We start from the raw sequence: 17022 nt of genomic DNA on the forward strand, positions 1-17022 counted from the left end.
TCTCGCTTATCCCACCTTGTCGCGGCCGGTTTAGGTCGGATAATTGAGACTACTGTATTATGAAAACTTGCTTGCTGCAAACAATGTGATTAGATCAGAATCTTCAGCGACAATTTGTCATGAAGCAGTGTTGATGGGTGAAGAAGTTTGCAGTCATGCTATGGACATGTTGGCTGAAAAAATATTTGTGATTGATGATGAACTTGCTCACAAAAATGAAAACTGTGAAGGTGAACATTTTGAAAGGTATGAAGACCACAGCTCATTGGATAAATATCAACCAGAAGAAAAGAAGACGAGAAGTAGGCCATCTTTCTTTGGATTGCAGAATTAACATTGTTATATGTGGAAACTGCAAACATCATAAAAAAGGATGCAGACACTTAAGAAAGAACCAATACTTATCCCAATGGGATATCAATTTGATACGTATGCAGCAATCAGTTTCTGGATGTATGATTGTTTTGTTGAGGACTGAGAGAATTATCAGCAAGTGACTACATGGAATTTGCAACAGTGGACCTTAGCAGCAGCACGGCAGTTTATAGATTTTGAATTTAAAGCTTCTGACAGCTGGGGTCATAGATTCAAAAATAAGTATGAAATTCATCAGTGAAGAGCGACAAGATTTGTTTCAAGAAAAGAAACAGAGACAATAGAATAAACCGTGGCTGCTGCAGACACTTTTCGAACTCAGACATTAAAAATGATATTGAATTTCAACAAAGATTTTGTCATCAACACTGACCAGACAGTTATTTATTGCAGGATATTTAAAAATTCATTTTGTGTTCTATTTTTACCATTCTCTTGTAAAATACTTCAGTTTAGATTGCCTTTTCTTTCCAGGATGTCAGTATCAGTCAGTGTACAACAGGACTCTGGCTGTCAAAGGAAGCAAAACTATTTTTGCCAAAAGACACAACATTTACAAGAGGCAGTCAAATTATAAAAACATTGTAATAATATTTCCAAATCTGGGAAGCAAAGGACAGAACTATATACTGACTTTCTCAACTGGTGTTGGAAGCCTTTTTTGGGTCAAGAACAGTTTCTGTTAATTATTGACTCTTGGGGTTGACAAGCAAAGCCTGAATTATACGACATAGTCTTTCAGGATGATGAGAAATCACCAACATAAACGATTAAAGTGATTCCTCCAAAATGTACTTCACTTTTTCAACCACATGACATCTATTTTTACAGACTAGTAAAAAAATCTGATAAAGTATGTACAAAATTTTGATTATTTTATTGAAAATAATAGAGAAATGAAGGCTGTGTAAAATTAAATCAATAGTTCATCATGAGCTGTCATCGTCAATTTTATGGAAATGATCCAGTATGCCCGGTATGCTTCCAGGCTTTCTTATGAAAGAGCAGATTTCAGGACGTCAACGAAATATATTTTTGAACAGATCTTATAAAAAATGCTGTTCCTGTAAACAGCGGTCCTTCATAAATTGTTTTCAATGTTCTGATGAAAATTATTATTCTGGTGCTTGCATATAAAATACAAAATTGACAAATGAATGTGACATTGAAAAAAAATATATATATAATTTTCTCCTACCAGAATTTTGTTTCAGTGGTAATTAATTTTCTTCTGTTAAAAATGCATATGAAATTATTCAACTTTTCAAAAAGAAAATATTGATGAGTGTAATTCACATAGCTGTGAAAGCCATTTCATAAACAAAATAAAATTATTTAGGATTTAACTGATAACACTTTAGGTCACCAACTTTGTTTTAAAAATTATAACAACTGGTAAACAATTTAAAAAAAAAAATGAAACCGTACTGGCAGGTAGGAAGGATTGAACTCAGATTGGCTGCAGGACAGTCTAGCACACTACTGGCTGAGCTACTTCACTCATCTGCTGCCTTGCTACTTACGACCCGCATATGAGGTGTGTATGAGCTACATTTCAAACTTTAGAGCCTTTTTTTCAGTATTTTCTAGATAGTGTGCTTTAAGATTCTATGAGTAGACAGTACACCATTGAGATACACTACTAACATGCGAAGTCTCATCTCGAACTGAATTTCCAAGACTGGAAGGTCCCCTTGTAAGATGCTAGGTCCCACAGCTGAGAACTATGTTTTGTTATGCAATGTGTATGTTATACAGAACATTCAGCTGCCCACAAATGGTGTGGCACGAGAGCATCTAGGACAACAATATGGTTTACATTTGTGCACCTTTTATTTTGTAAAAATGTTCTTATGCACAATTTTTTACAAATTTCGGTTTTGCCAGGTGATGTGCAATAACAGCAATTGACAATGTACTTGGTATTTACATGCAGAAAATGAAGTTATTTCAAACTATATCTGATAAAATAGTTCATCTGGATACAACTTCCTATGAAATAGCATCTGCTAGATAATTTGAATATCTTGCATTTTGAGGCAGAATCATGTTTATCGAAAAATGCGTGTTTTTCATGCCCCTAGTAATCATTTTTCCTTGTCCCTATACTGACAGTGTCAATAAGGTCTGGCAGTATGCACCTAAGAGATCTAAAATACTTCCATTGTGCGTGGTTAGTCACACTGTTTGCTCAAGACAGTTTTCAGAGAAAGCATTCAGAACTTATTTTCAAGACTGTATGTCTGTACCACTTGCAATAAATCTATAGATGTCCCAGTGCACAATTGGCTGGTAAAACTGGCATGTTTAGGGTACTTCTGCACTACTTAACAAAGACTTTCTTTAAATGAATCACCCACTACACATCAGTATCAGATGGAGGGTAAAACATTCAATGATTAATTTGATTTCATCTAGGACGGCTACTAACATCCAGGTAATTTTGCATTCACACTCAATTTCAAACTCACTAGACATAATATTTTTGCTGTACCAATGAACACTACCCCCTCCTTTTATGTCGTAGCCTATCTTTCGCATGTATGTTCCGTGCCTCACTAAATATTTTAGAGCTTTCTGCTTTGGATTTCATCCAACTGTCAGTTCAGATTGTCATTTGAACACAACTACTTTCAAGGAGGGCTGTAAATTCAAAGAATTTTTTTACAAATTTTTTGTCAATTTGCCATTAAAATCTAGCTATTAGAAGTGTATCTGGCTTGTACACTATCAGATTTTGTTCTCTGAGTATTGGGTGACGAGCATTCATCCAGAGGACCTCAAAATTGCATCTGGCTTCTAGCCGCCGCCGCCCCCCTCCCCCCTCCACTCTGCTACCTGAGCAACTGCTTTCTTGTGTAATGTGCCTGTGATCTATTTAGGGGAACCCTACAATTCTTGCCCCATAATGCTGGTCCAGAAATCTGCAGCTAAGACTCGCAGAATAAATTGACCCTCTGGTTGAGACTTTCCACTAGACTCCAAATCAAAGAAAGGACTCCTATCGACTTTGGGTACAACACTGCAGATTGTAAGTTCTGCTTGCACCCAACAACCGAGGGCAGCAAATTTTACCAATTCCATCAGCTGCATGCAGAAACTGACTATTGTCGCAGAACCCAAAAGACAGAGGAGTCTTTGGTGTCAACATGAGCTAAAAGCCTAAAATGACTGCATCCTGCATCTTTGAGAGCCCCAGGCAGAGTGCCTCAATATTTTGGATGATGCCCACTGGCAGAAAAACAAAGTGCTCATTGAATTTCTTTCCAGCCTTGAATGCGATTTTCCCTAAGGAGCTTACATAGCAAGGCCACAGTCGCTTCTTCATAATTATTATCCAACTCAAGTGGGCAGCCTTCCAACCTATGTAGTCCAGAAAATCTGATGCTGGGAAGGATCCAGATGGCACAATTTGTGAGGCAGCTGTTGAAAGTGAGCATGTTATGGTGAGCAGTGTAGCTTGCCACTGAATGGTCAACAATGCTCTTGGCCACAGTTCAGCAGTGGCCATTCGTTCGGGTGGACAGTTGCTTGGTGGTCATGCACACATCAAATGCTGCTGGAGAGGAATTGCAGCAGGGCTGGTATGTGAAATGACTGCTTTCACGGGTGACCCTGTCTCTGATAGGATAGGATAAGCATGTGATGGGAGTGGAGTAGGATATGCTGGCTGGATGAATTGGACAGGTCTTGCACCTTGGTCTTCAGCGGAATTCGACCCACGTGACAAGTGGTTGGAGTTAGATGTGGCACATGGATAAATCTGGAAATTGCATAGATTGGGTCGACAGCGGAATACTATATTGTGAGAGGTGTGTTGGATGTTTCTCACAGGTATAGATAGCCAAAGCTGTAAAGAAAGTCAGACTTTGGAAATGGTGAATTACATTGTCTGTTGTTCTGTTATATGGCAGGCTGTTGTTTCCTCTGTTTGAAAAGCTACATGACTTCTTCCCTCTCACACACTAGATGTCAAGCTAAATGTAAAAGTGAATGGGAGAAAAACTACTGCAATAGATGTGGCAAAGCATGTGATTTGCATCCTCTCTGTCCCAGAGTGTCTTGAGATTTTCATTGTTCAGTGTTGTGTGCATGGTCACTATTTTTGTTATGCACATTTCTACTAATGCAAATTGTGTTCTAATATTTGCCAGTGCTGCTTCCTATGCCCAGTTAAATTCATTACAGTATACCTTGCATTGTCTGTTATAAACCATGTAAACCTTTTGTTTTTCTGTCAGTAATACCGGAATTATTGCAGGGATTTGTTTCACCGTGTTGAAGTAACTTTCTGTGATAAAATGATACCCAACGATCCAGGATTTACGATTGATCTTTCACAGAGGATGACTTATGATCAAATGGCACGAGCTGTCGCCGAACGAGTTGGTGTAGACCCTTACTTGCTTCAGTTCTTTAAGTGTCAAAAGTAAGTTATGTGTCAATTAGAATTAGTGGAGCTAACATCTCCAAAAGTCTACATTTACTTACAGTTCAATTTTTATACTTTCTCAGCTACAAAGATAGTCCTGGAAACCCTCTCCGGTGCACCTATGATGGAACATTAAAAGAATTGCTAGTTTATTGCAAGCCTAAGACGCCTAAGAAAATATTTTATCAGCAGCTTAGTATACGAATTAATGAACTTGAAAACAAGAAACAATTTAAGGTATACAGTGCTGTGGTGCTCTTAAAACCAAATGAGTACATAGATTTTTAACTGTTTAAATGAATTAAAAAGCAAGTGATTGATATGTTAAAAAACATGTTTTCAGTGTGTATGGGTAGGCCCAAAATTGAAAGAAGAAAAGGAGCTAATACTGTACCCAAATAAAAATGGTACAGTATCAGACCTCTTGGAGGAAGCAAGAAAGCAGGTTGAACTGTCCGAAAATGGGTCTGGAAAACTTAGGTATGATAGTCTTCTCACAGAAGTAACAACTTACATTCACTGTACTGCTCTTGTGCTCTGATTGCCATTTTTTTTATGTTTAGGATATTTGAAGTAAACTGCAACAAAATTATTTCTGGCCCAAAGGAAGATGGTCCACTAGAAACACTAAACTCTTCTGCTAGTAAAACATTCAGGTGACTACAAAAAACCAATTGTTTTAGCTAACATATTCAACTATGCAAAATTATTTATATTATGTTTGTATTCAATGGATACAGGATAGAGGAGATACCACGAGATGAACTGCACCTAGCGGATGATGAAATGCTAATGCCAGTTGCCCATTTTTATAAGGACATTTTCTCTACATTTGGCATTCCATTCTTCCTTAAAGTGAAGCATGTAAGTATCATTTTCTTAAGCATGAGATTCCTAAGTAATTTGAAGCTATGCACTATTAATGGAAAATTACCATTTAGTTTACATGTACATGGATACTCTGATCTGATCTGTATTTATCAACTTAAAAGAATAGATTCAAAGTTTTAGCATGGTACCTGGTAGTTCTGAGTGAAAAACAAATAATTAAAGGAATAGTATGGTAGAGTGGTGAGCTACCAACAGTCAGCACAATGTAGCCAACTGTGTGTTACTCATTTATGTGGAAGGTACAGAATATTTACTATGCTTAGATACAAAAGTAGTTTCAGGATGAGAAATATGAAATTTCATGGTATTAACAGTTCCTACATATACTGTGGAACTTGTAGTACTATAGTATAGACAATAGCTGATACAACCAAAAGGTACATAAGTTGCTGATATCAGGGTTTATTTGCTAACTGTTTTTGTTATTAGTATATTGAAAGCATATTTTCATTCTTGTTTTCATCAGTATTTTCGATGTTCAAATTATTGATGATTGCTATTAAAATGTCAGTACAATAACTTTACTGCTTATGGTTCTCAAAACTCGTTATATTAAGAGTGCAAGTCTACTGGCAGTAGGAACAAAATTGAATTGAATTGAATTTTCCAGGGGGAGCCATTTTCAAAGATTAAAGATAGATTACTGAAGAAATTAGGAATTCAAGAAAAAGAATTTGAGAAGGTAAGTGAATGCTTGTCACATATACAAAATTCTTTTGATTTCATAACTAAGTAGAAAATAACATAACAGTAATTGAGTGAATAGAAATTCTCAGACATTATAATTTGTCTGTATCTGAAGTCTACACTGCATTTTCCCACAGTGATTCTCACAATAATAGGTACATAACAGACAATTATTTAATCCAGGGTTTCTGCTATCGATAATTTTGCAACAAAACTGAACTTCTGTAATATGTCTCCTTGTGATATGTGTAAATGTATTCCTGCCCTTTGCTAACTTCCTACAGCAAACTGTGCATTAATCTAAAGTATATTAATATGCAACAGTATTATGGCAGTTATGAAAGGCTGTGCAACATCAGAAGTAAACTTTTAATTTATGTTCTGAAGCTTAATGATCTGCAGAAATAAGAAGGTACGATTACATGGCAAGGTGATTTAAGAAATGCACATTTTTTTTTTTTTTTTTTGTTGGGTTTTGAGAGAGAGTGGCATTACTAGCTACTGGATGAGGTAGCAGAACCAGTTTCACAAAATAGCAGGTAAATGATGGATAGAGAGAGCAAGCAGTGTTAAGAAACTGATATTTGTATTTCATATTAAATCAAATAGATGTCAGAACTAATAGAAAAAATTGACATTGTAACATATCAACTTAGGTCCTTTTATTGATTGTGAAAAAGTATTAATGAGCTAAAAAGAGTGAAGATACTTCAGTTATTAATCCAAAGCGGTTGTAGTGAAGTTCGTGTATATCAGAATTTTAGATGCCAGAAAAAAGTCATTTTAGTACTCATGTTGATGACATCATTTTTAAATGTCAGAAGAAATTACATTTCTCTGTAGAGAGCACTCTTTGCAGATGCTAGTCGTTTTAGCTCAGTCGTAGAATAATCAGTTGGAAATACAAATGACTATAACCAGTTGCAGTTATTTGTCTTCCCCCTACACATTTTTGGACAATTATACAGTCTGCAACTGATGGATTGATTTCAGTTTTGGGGGGGGGGGGGAGGGAAACAGTGGGTTACTTGTAGATTACTTATAGACAGCGTCTGGCACTGTTTTTCAATAGTCACAGGCTTCTTTTGTCACATACACTTCTATAAACTGGATTAAGCAAACAAAGACTATCTTTGCAGCCTGTACTAGGTTACAAAAGAAATACAAAATATCATTACATATTTCTACATTGAAGACAAGAAATTATGGCATTCAAAAGTACCGTATTTACTTGAATCTAAGCCGCACTTTTTTTCCAGTTTTTGTAATCCAAAAAACTTCCTGCGGCTTAGAATTGAGTGCAAAGTAAGCGGAAGTTCTGAAAAATGTTGGTAGGTGTAGCCACAACTAACTTCTGCCGTCAAATATATGTCGCGCTAGACAGGTATGCTTTGCAGGCACAAAGATAAATACTGGCGCCAAAACCTCTGCGTCAGTAACTAAATTAAAAGGTAGAAGAATGTAAACATTATGCAATGTATTCTTTCGTGTTTGCTGCTATTTCATTTAAATCCTGTCTGCCTAATAAACTACGAAACTAGAACAGCAAACGCGGAAGAATATACATATCATGTTATGTTTATATTCGTATTATTCTTATGCTGAATAGTGATACAGTCAGAAACTAAGCACGGCAACTGTCTAGATTTTTAAATCTAAGATGACTCTAATTTCTGTGCAGAATGTAATGTACTAAAGAAGTCGTCTGCAAAGATTTTCAAACAGAGAAAAATTTTCGCTAAACTCTCGTTCAGAACATCTTCTATCATACGCAGTCTGTTATTTGGTTCTTGTTGATCATTATCAAAGAAAACAGCAGTTTAAGTAACAACAAATAGCAGACTCCCGCCATTGTTTCGCTTATGAGACAATTCCTCTCTTTTTTTTCCTTTTATTGTAAGCCGCGGTAGCGCGCACAAAAGCAAGCCTTGCCGCGAGCGGCGACAGGTCGTAAACACGCATTATCAGAATGTAACAAACAATGCATGACACAGTACAATGCATTCTCAGCTTAGAGTGACATAAACACCTATAACAAAGAGAACGGCACTTATCAGATCAAAGCAAAATAAGCAATCGATTCAAACCAGACGAAGAACACGAAAAAGGAAGGGTACTCCTATAAATAGAGACAGAGCGCCTGACATAGCAATGGCTACCTGGTAAAGCTTAACTGTTAAGCTTACAACTCGAACCAAACTACTGTAGCTGTATCTTCATCCATTCGACCGCAATTGTGTTTCACGTTACAATGGACCAACTGTTTTTCGATTTGGAGGGGCGGTCTAAAACTTTTCTCTCACCTTGAATTTCGAGCCTCAAATTTCGGGAGCGGCTTAGATTCGGGAAAAATTGTTTTCCTTGATTTAGAGTCTCATTTTTCGGGTGCGGCTTAGATTCGAGTGCGGCTTAGATTCGAGTGCGGCTTAGATTCGAGTAAATACGGTAGTAAGAAAGAAAGACCGATTTAAGAGAATTAACAACAAACAAGCAATAGAAACTGTCAGCAAAGTAATATATTAGATTGTAACAGGACTTCTAACAATGGCACCAGCAGAAACCTCAAAATATTTCACTATCTGTATGTCAGTCAAAAGGACCTTCAGATGAATTTACTGGAAACAGAACTCAATTTCTGCAGAGTAATGTAGAATTGATAAATATTTAACATTAATGTGAAAATAATAAACACAGCAGTATGAGGTCTGTTCAAAAAGTGAAGAGAATTTTTATAATTTTGCTTTGTTATATTAGTCAAATTTGCATGATTTTATTGTTTTTGTGTTTGTAAACATGCCTGAAAAGTATCTCTGTCAGTGGTAGATGTATCAAATATTTAGTCTTTTGTCAGTTGTCAAATAGGTTACATGTTTTTATTGTAGGAAAGTTCTTGTAGAATATAAATACATTAGGATTGAAGGGTACCACTAAGAGAAAAACAAAAGTGTTGAGTTGTTGATAGGCACACAAAAAAGAGAGGAAACTTCCTAGCCCGCCCCCCCCCCCCCCCCACACACACACACACACACACACACACACACACACACACACACACACACACACACACACAATGCCCATACATTGTGCTGGCTAGAGGCCACTTAGGAGCATAGTAGGCGCGCGCGTGGGGGGTTTCACATTCATCACATTTTACTCTAGCTTGTCAAAGGATAACTCCAAAAGATAGCAAGTTTTCTTTCTTTTGTGTGTGCCTATCAATTACTAAATGCTTCTGCTTTACATGATTTTTGCAAATCATCATCTTGAACAGTTTCCAGCCACAGGCTGGGTCTGTTTGGAATACGAGCCTCACCATCTAGTCTTGTTTTCCCACCATCTTTCTGTTTTTACCCTGGTCCTGTCCTCATCTCTTTTCGCCACACACTTCTCCCCACCTTTCAGCCATCCATCCATCCATCCATCCATCCATCCCTTGGTCTTATTTGTTTCCTTCCCATTTGCATTTCATGTATCTTATTGGGGATCCTCTCATTTTCCATTCTCTTTAAGTGTCGATACTATCTTACCCTTGATATTTCTATCCTGCTCTGCAAGGGTTCCTCTTTCACTATTTCCCCTATCCTTCCATTCCTCATTGTATTTTTCTTTGTTGCTTTTATTCTACTTCTGTGGAATGTAACAATATTATGAAAAGGAAAGTTGCTTCTCACCATGTAGCGGTGATGCTGAGTCATCCTTCATTTCAATTACTGTTTCGCAGCCTATTCCATATTAATCCTTCCCACCAACACCAGCTTTTCTGAATTGTGCAGGTGAGAACTTTGCCTGCAATACACCTTACGTTCCTGTAACCCTCCTGGCCTCAACCTTCGTTAGTCACTGAATTCATCCATCCAGCCCCTTCCCTGTTCCCATTCCAGCACTACACAGCCCTCATTCCACCATTGCACCCAGTCTTTTTACTTCTCTCCTTTTCCGCAAACTCACTCCCCACCTCTCCCCTGTCCTCTGTCTAAACTGCAGCACTTCACTGTCTGCCACCCCTACCCTACTATCCCTCCCCTCCCTGCTCCAGCCTCCTCCTTACCCCCACCCAGTCACCACTACCACCATGCACTGGAGCTGCTGCTCGCAGTGTGGTTTCAGTTGCCTGAAACTGCAGTTTGTGTGTGTGTGTGTGTGTGTGTGTGTGTGTGTTTTGACAAAGGCCTTACTGGCTTAAAGATTTATTTGTGGCAGTCTTTTTTGTTTTGCTTGTTAGCAATTCAGCATCTCTGCTATGCGATGAGTAGAGTAGCAACTTTCCTTTTCACAATATTATTACATTCCATCCTGGATTTTCCACTAATTTTGAGAAACTTCATTTCACATGGCTGTTATCCTCTTTTCCTCTCTCTTCTTCATAACCAATGTTTTGGATGCATAGCTCAGTATTGGGATGTAGTAACTTCTTTATATTACATCTTTGCTTTTTTGTGGGATGTCTTTGTTCCAAACGAGACTCCTAACACATCACAGGAATTCTTCTGTCTACCATGTTCTGTGATTTTTCTCATTTCTTCCGTTTTCCTCTATCAGACTTCTCAAGTACTTGACACGTTCCACCTTCAGCAGTTTGTTGACCTCCAATCCTTATTCCGCTAGTTGGTCTATCTCTCTTTCTAGTTGTAACTGTGATCTCACATTTGTTTATAATTAAATTCAGTCCATGTTGTCTCACAGTTTCTTCCCAAGTATCCAGCTGTTCCTGAATATCCTCCAGAATATAAAAGTCAAGTTTCTACAATCCTTCCTGTGTCAGGTGCTCCCCCCACCCCCTGCAGAGTTAACTTCAACCTCCTTCAATCTGTTTCACCTCCAAGGCTTTGCGGATTAGCAAGTGCTCAAAGTACTTCTTCCACACAATCTTCAGTGCCTCATTATTAACTGCTTTCTCATTTCTGTTAATCATTGTTTTATCCTCTCTCAAATCTCTTCTCTTACTTTTGACCATTCTATATAGTACTTTCTTTATTTCCTATGCTATCTTCATCCGTCATCTATGTCAATTCTTCCATCCACAATCTTTTCCCCTCAGCCACTGTCTTATTTGCCACTTTCTTCTATTTCTTATGCTCCTCTCTTGCTGCTGAATTCCTTTCCACAGTTGGAAGACCTTGTTCTTCTTCTCACCTTCCTTGTGTTTGCATTAAATTTAGTTCTATAAAAACAAATCAAGAACTTTGTATTAAATTTTACCATAAGAATGGAATTGAGTGCACCAAGTTTCAGAAATGTTATCTTGATGGGTCTGCTATGATTAAAACAAGTATTTACGAGGGTATAAGTGTTTAAAGCTTTTGTTAACGATTCTGTCAACAGTTGCAGTATTTGTATTGGGTGACTAGATTTGAACTATACAGGGTTGTTTTCAAGCCTGGGCTACTGAGGCTGATCTTAATAACAAACATCTAAGTGCCAACACTTGCTTTATAAATGTTTACAGAATGAATGCCACTATCCACACATGCCTTTTTTTTTGCTGTAAACATTTATAAAGCACATTTTGGCCATTGTATGTTGTTTTTATTATTAAGATCAGGCACTGTCAGTGCAGCCTCATTAGATCAGGCTTGAAAATAAACCTCCAAAGTTTTAAACTAGCTACCTAAAGTAAATACTGCAACTTTTGGTAGAGTCATTAATAAACACTTTAAGGAATTTAAAAAAGTTGCTGGTTCTAGGCTAATAAAATGTTGAAACTGAAGAACTGTGTGTTTCAAAGGAGGCAGAGAAGACATTGAAGATTACAAGCACTCTGGATGCCCTGGCACATCATCATTTGATGAAATTGTGGAAAAAGTGAAAGAAATGATTATGAATGATCGCCATATCACAGTAAGAGAAGTTATTAATGTTGTTGGCAAATTAATTGGTTTGTGCCATGAAATTTTTTCAGATGTTTGTGAAACATGTGACAGCAGTTTTTTTTCCCAAAATTGTTGAATTTCACATAATAACAGCATTGAATGAAAACTGCTCACTAATCACTTGATGAATTTAACAATAATGTGGAATTACGGAAACATGTCATGAAAGATCATGAAATATGGGTTTATGGATGATGGCAAAACTAAGGCTCATTCGTCGCAGAGGAAGCATTCTAAATCGCCAAATGTGGCCACATGTGAATGTTATGCTTACTGTGTTCTTAGATTTTAGTGGCATAGTGCTCCGTGAGTTATTTCCACATGATCTGCGAGTCAATAAGGAGTACCACTTAAAAGTTCAGTGCTGGTTACATGAAGCAGTCCAAAAAATCCTCTGTATTTGTGGCGAAATGATGATGACTGACTGTTCTGTCATTTTGAAAGACAGTTCATGACAGTTGCACCACAATAAAGAACCTTCTAACACACTGGTGCTTTTTTGTGAATTTTTGGCCAGAAGCAGTACTGTAATAATGCCCAAGCCTCAATATTCTTCAGGCATAGACCCATCTGACTTTCTACTGCTCCCAAAAATGAAGAAAACCTGAAAGGTATGCCAAGCGTAGATGAGATTAAAAACATACAGCTGAGAGACCTAAAAGCTATCGCAAAGATAAAGTTCGAAAAGTGTTGGTACTGGAAAAAATGACAGTGTAAGAGTAGTACAATATCTAACGGGAACTATTTTGCTGGGGATAACTTTGATGTAGACAAATAACTGGAGGCAAAATCCCAAAGATTCTCCTAGATGAAGAGTCACAAATGAAAAACAAGAAAGACAACACAAATTAAGAAACAGATTGAGCCACAGGTACTGGGAAAATAAACTCCATTACACTGTACATAAAATACTGGCATAGCTGAATCAATTAAATTGGAAAAGTCTTAAAGCTACTTTCACTGCCTAGTTACAATTCAGATCTAGGCATGTATCACAGCTCTTAAGGACTTGACGAATTTTCCCTTTAACAGAATCATTAAGTTTTTTGTCAACCAAAATGTTAGGAGCCAAGTCTAGATTATAGAGTTAGTGTCCTGAGTAATGTAATAGTAGTCGTAATCTTCCTGGCTGCAGGAGTGCAGCTTTGTCTCTGTGGTCATGATGTGATGCAAAACACTCGGAGAAATCAATGGAAAACTGTCAGACAGTTGACTTATTGTGAAATACCGGTTTTACAAATTTTTTCATCAAATTTCCATACCAGTTCATTGGTGCCTAGAGTCACCTCTGCATGAGGAACATTCCTCTTTCTGATCTTAAACACCACCATTAATGCACACAACCTTCACTCATCACTTTCTGTCTGTATGCAGCACAAATAGCATAATGAAAGGAAACGGTTTTGATTCTTTGTCACTAAAAACAATATTCCAGAAGAGAGCCCATATTTGGGGGGATTTTTAATTGCATCAATCATTTTGAACTTCTGCAGTAAGCAAGTGAAAAAAATATGCCTTATGCACGAAATATTTCAGTGGGTGACAAATTTGTCTTCCACAGGTGCTGTGATTGTCACTTTTGTTCTTGAAGCTTGGCCTACTTCCATGCTAAAGTATTGTTCATCAGGCACCTCTCTTTATAGTGAAGGCCAACCCTCGGCACCTGTTGTTGCAGAAGAAGTCTTTCATGAAACTACATTAAAAAGATATTCGTGTTCTAATGGAAGACTTATTAATACACTCCTGGAAATTGAAATAAGAACACTGTGAATTCATTGTCCCAGGAAGGGGAAACTTTATTGACACATTCCTGGGGTCAGATACATCACATGATCACACTGACAGAACCACAGGCACATAGACACAGGCAACAGAGCATGCAAAATGTCGGCACTAGTACAGTGTATATCCACCTTTCGCAGCAATGCAGGCTGCTATTCTCCCATGGAGACGATCGTAGAGATGCTGGATGTGGTCCTGTGGAACGGCTTGCCATGCCATTTCCACCTGGCGTCTCAGATGGACCAGCGTTCGTGCTGGACGTGCAGACCGCGTGAGACGACGCTTCATCCAGTCCCAAACATGCTCAATGGGGGACAGATCCGGAGATCTTGTTGGCCAGGGTAGTTGACTTACACCTTCTAGAGCACGTTGGGTGGCACGGGATACATGCGGACGTGCATTGTCCTGTTGGAACAGCAAGTTCCCTTGCCGGTCTAGGAATGGTAGAACGATGGGTTCGATGACAGTTTGGATGTACCGTGCACTATTCAGTGTCCCCTCGACGATCACCAGTGGTGTACGGCCAGTGTAGGAGATCGCTCCCCACACCATGATGCCGGGTGTTGGCCCTGTGTGCCTCGGTCGTATGCAGTCCTGATTGTGGCGCTCACCTGCACGGCGCCAAACACGCATACGACCATCATTGGCACCAAGGCAGAAGCGACTCTTATCGCTGAAGACGACACGTCTCCATTCGTCCCTCCATTCACGCCTGTCGCTACACCACTGGAGGCAGGCTGCACGATGTTGGGGCGTGAGCGGAAGACGGCCTAACGGTGTGTGGGACCGTAGCCCAGCTTCATGGAGACGGTTGCGAATGGTCCTCGCCGATACCCCAGGAGCAACAGTGTCCCTAATTTGCTGGGAAGTGGCGGTGCGGTCCCCTACGGCACTGCGTAGGATCTTACGGTCTTGGCGTGCATCCGTGCGTCGCTGCGGTCCGGTCCCAGGTCAACGGGCACGTGCACCTTCCGCCGACCACTGGAGACGACATTGATGTACTGTGGAGACCTCACGCCCCACGTGTTGAGCAATTCGGCGGTACGTCCACCCGGCCTCCCGCATGCCCACTATACGCCCTCGCTCAAAGTCCGTCAACTGCACATACGGTTCACGTCCACGCTGTTGCGGCAGGCTACCAGTGTTAAAGACTGCGATGGAGCTCCGTATGCCACGGCAAACTGGCTGACACTGACGGCGGCGGTGCACAAATGCTGTGCAGCTAGCGCCATTCGACGGCCAACACCGCGGTTCCTGGTGTGTCCGCTGTGCCGTGCGTGTGATCATTGCTTGTACAGCCCTCTCGTAGTGTCCGGAGCAAGTATGGTGGGTCTGACACACCGGTGTCAATGTGTTCTTTTTTCCATTTCCAGGAGTGTAATATTCATCAAAAAATTGCAGTAAATGAAACTTATGACACTAAATTGGCTGTCTTCCTAAACACAGAACTATAAACAAGAAATGTACAACTTGTTGCCGACCAGGTCACCACTTGATTCAAAGATGTCCTGGGTGAAAAAGAGGGTGGAAATTGTCATCATGTTATGAATCGTTTTGAGGAGGCATGTTTACATCAGACATTAGATCTTACCAATTGTGCACTTAGTAAAGATTAGCGTATTTCATGCAGAAGTAATGATTCGTGAAAGCACGTTATAAAGACAGCTGCCCTCAGTGCTTTATTTCTATAAATGCTGGGAAATTAAAGCTGTTGTAATACAACGCAGTGAGCAGAGGGAAGGTTGCTCCTAGCATCACTATAATCACGAGATTATCATTAAGGCAGTGACTCGTCTTACTTTCCCACCCTTCTAGATGCTGCAAACCTATAATACAGGCAGCAGTGACCCAACATGCTGACAGTGAAAATCTTGCTTACCATTCTAATGGAACGTGATATGATTAATAACTGCATTTTCTGCTTTGTTTCAAGGCTGACTTTGAGCAGGAATACGTCAAACGTCAAAGAAAACTTAAAATGCGGGAAATGTTGTAAAATGGAATTGTTAATTAGGGAAAACATTGTATTGAGAGAATAGGACTTCTGTTGGAACCGACTAAATTGAAAGTAAAAAGCATGAAAACATAAAATGCAGGATCATAAAAATGGGGTTTTACTGTAACTGACATCTGGATGACACTACAGTTGATTATATATGACAGAAATGATTTCAGGGAGTTTCTGTGAAGTGTTTAATATTTGCTGCATCATTTTACAGCATAATATGCCTTGTTTGTTTACAAAAAGTGGAGAATATGTGTATTTGTAAAACTGTGATGTTCTGAACTAGTAAAGTAAAGGTTAAAAGACTAGTATTGTGGTGCAGGCTCCTAATTTTTGGACAGAATATTACATAACCTGTAAAAATGTCAGATTATTTCACAGTAAGGGGTGGTTTCATTTTAAGCATGGCTTGGCATCCAGCAGCAGTCAAGTTTTTAAGATCTCACTTAATATCTTCTCCCATTAGAACTTAAAATCTCTGAAGTGATTATTTGAATGCATAAAAATAAATGTGCATCAAAGAAAAAGGTGCTGACAGTCAAACTGGCTTTAAATAGGTGCATATTCAAAAAGTAACTGTCTGGTTGAATTCTTAAGCAGCGGAGCATATAAGAGGCCACTGCTCACCTCACATGAAGATGACATGTAGAAATATTGTGAACAAAAGTGAAACTGTCAACTTGAGTGATCGCAGTTTATTTAATGCTGAATTGGTATAAAATATTAATATTGACCAAATAGAGCACATAAACATAATACAAAAACAAATTTTACTTGCATTACTTTAATAGTCTCCATCACTCTTATAAAATCACACATATTTTTCTTTGCAAGACTTGGTTCTCCAGATCCAGATGAAAGTAATCTTGTTCACTCACAAAAACCTCATCACTTATTTCTTTGCCAGCTTTATTTTAGTGGGTTGGTGTGATTGTACTGAAACAGTCAGAAACTCACCTTGTAGATAACTGCTAAACATG

The 17022-nt window shown here is 38.7% G+C and overlaps 1 protein-coding gene across 1 annotated transcript in view; it reads left to right on the top strand.

Moving 5' to 3' along the window:
- LOC126458288 (ubiquitin carboxyl-terminal hydrolase 7) overlaps positions 1 to 17022 on the top strand; it is a 216205-nt gene that overhangs the window by 143740 nt on the left and 55443 nt on the right. The window contains exons 16-21 of the mRNA XM_050095228.1: positions 4637 to 4804; positions 4891 to 5044; positions 5151 to 5287; positions 5371 to 5463; positions 5548 to 5671; positions 6309 to 6380. Coding sequence (XP_049951185.1) covers positions 4637 to 4804; positions 4891 to 5044; positions 5151 to 5287; positions 5371 to 5463; positions 5548 to 5671; positions 6309 to 6380 — 748 coding nt within the window. The remainder of the gene's footprint in view (positions 1 to 4636; positions 4805 to 4890; positions 5045 to 5150; positions 5288 to 5370; positions 5464 to 5547; positions 5672 to 6308; positions 6381 to 17022) is intronic.

Source organism: Schistocerca serialis, chromosome 2 (assembly GCF_023864345.2).
Source record: "Schistocerca serialis cubense isolate TAMUIC-IGC-003099 chromosome 2, iqSchSeri2.2, whole genome shotgun sequence".
Classification (NCBI taxonomy): domain Eukaryota; kingdom Metazoa; phylum Arthropoda; class Insecta; order Orthoptera; family Acrididae; genus Schistocerca; species Schistocerca serialis.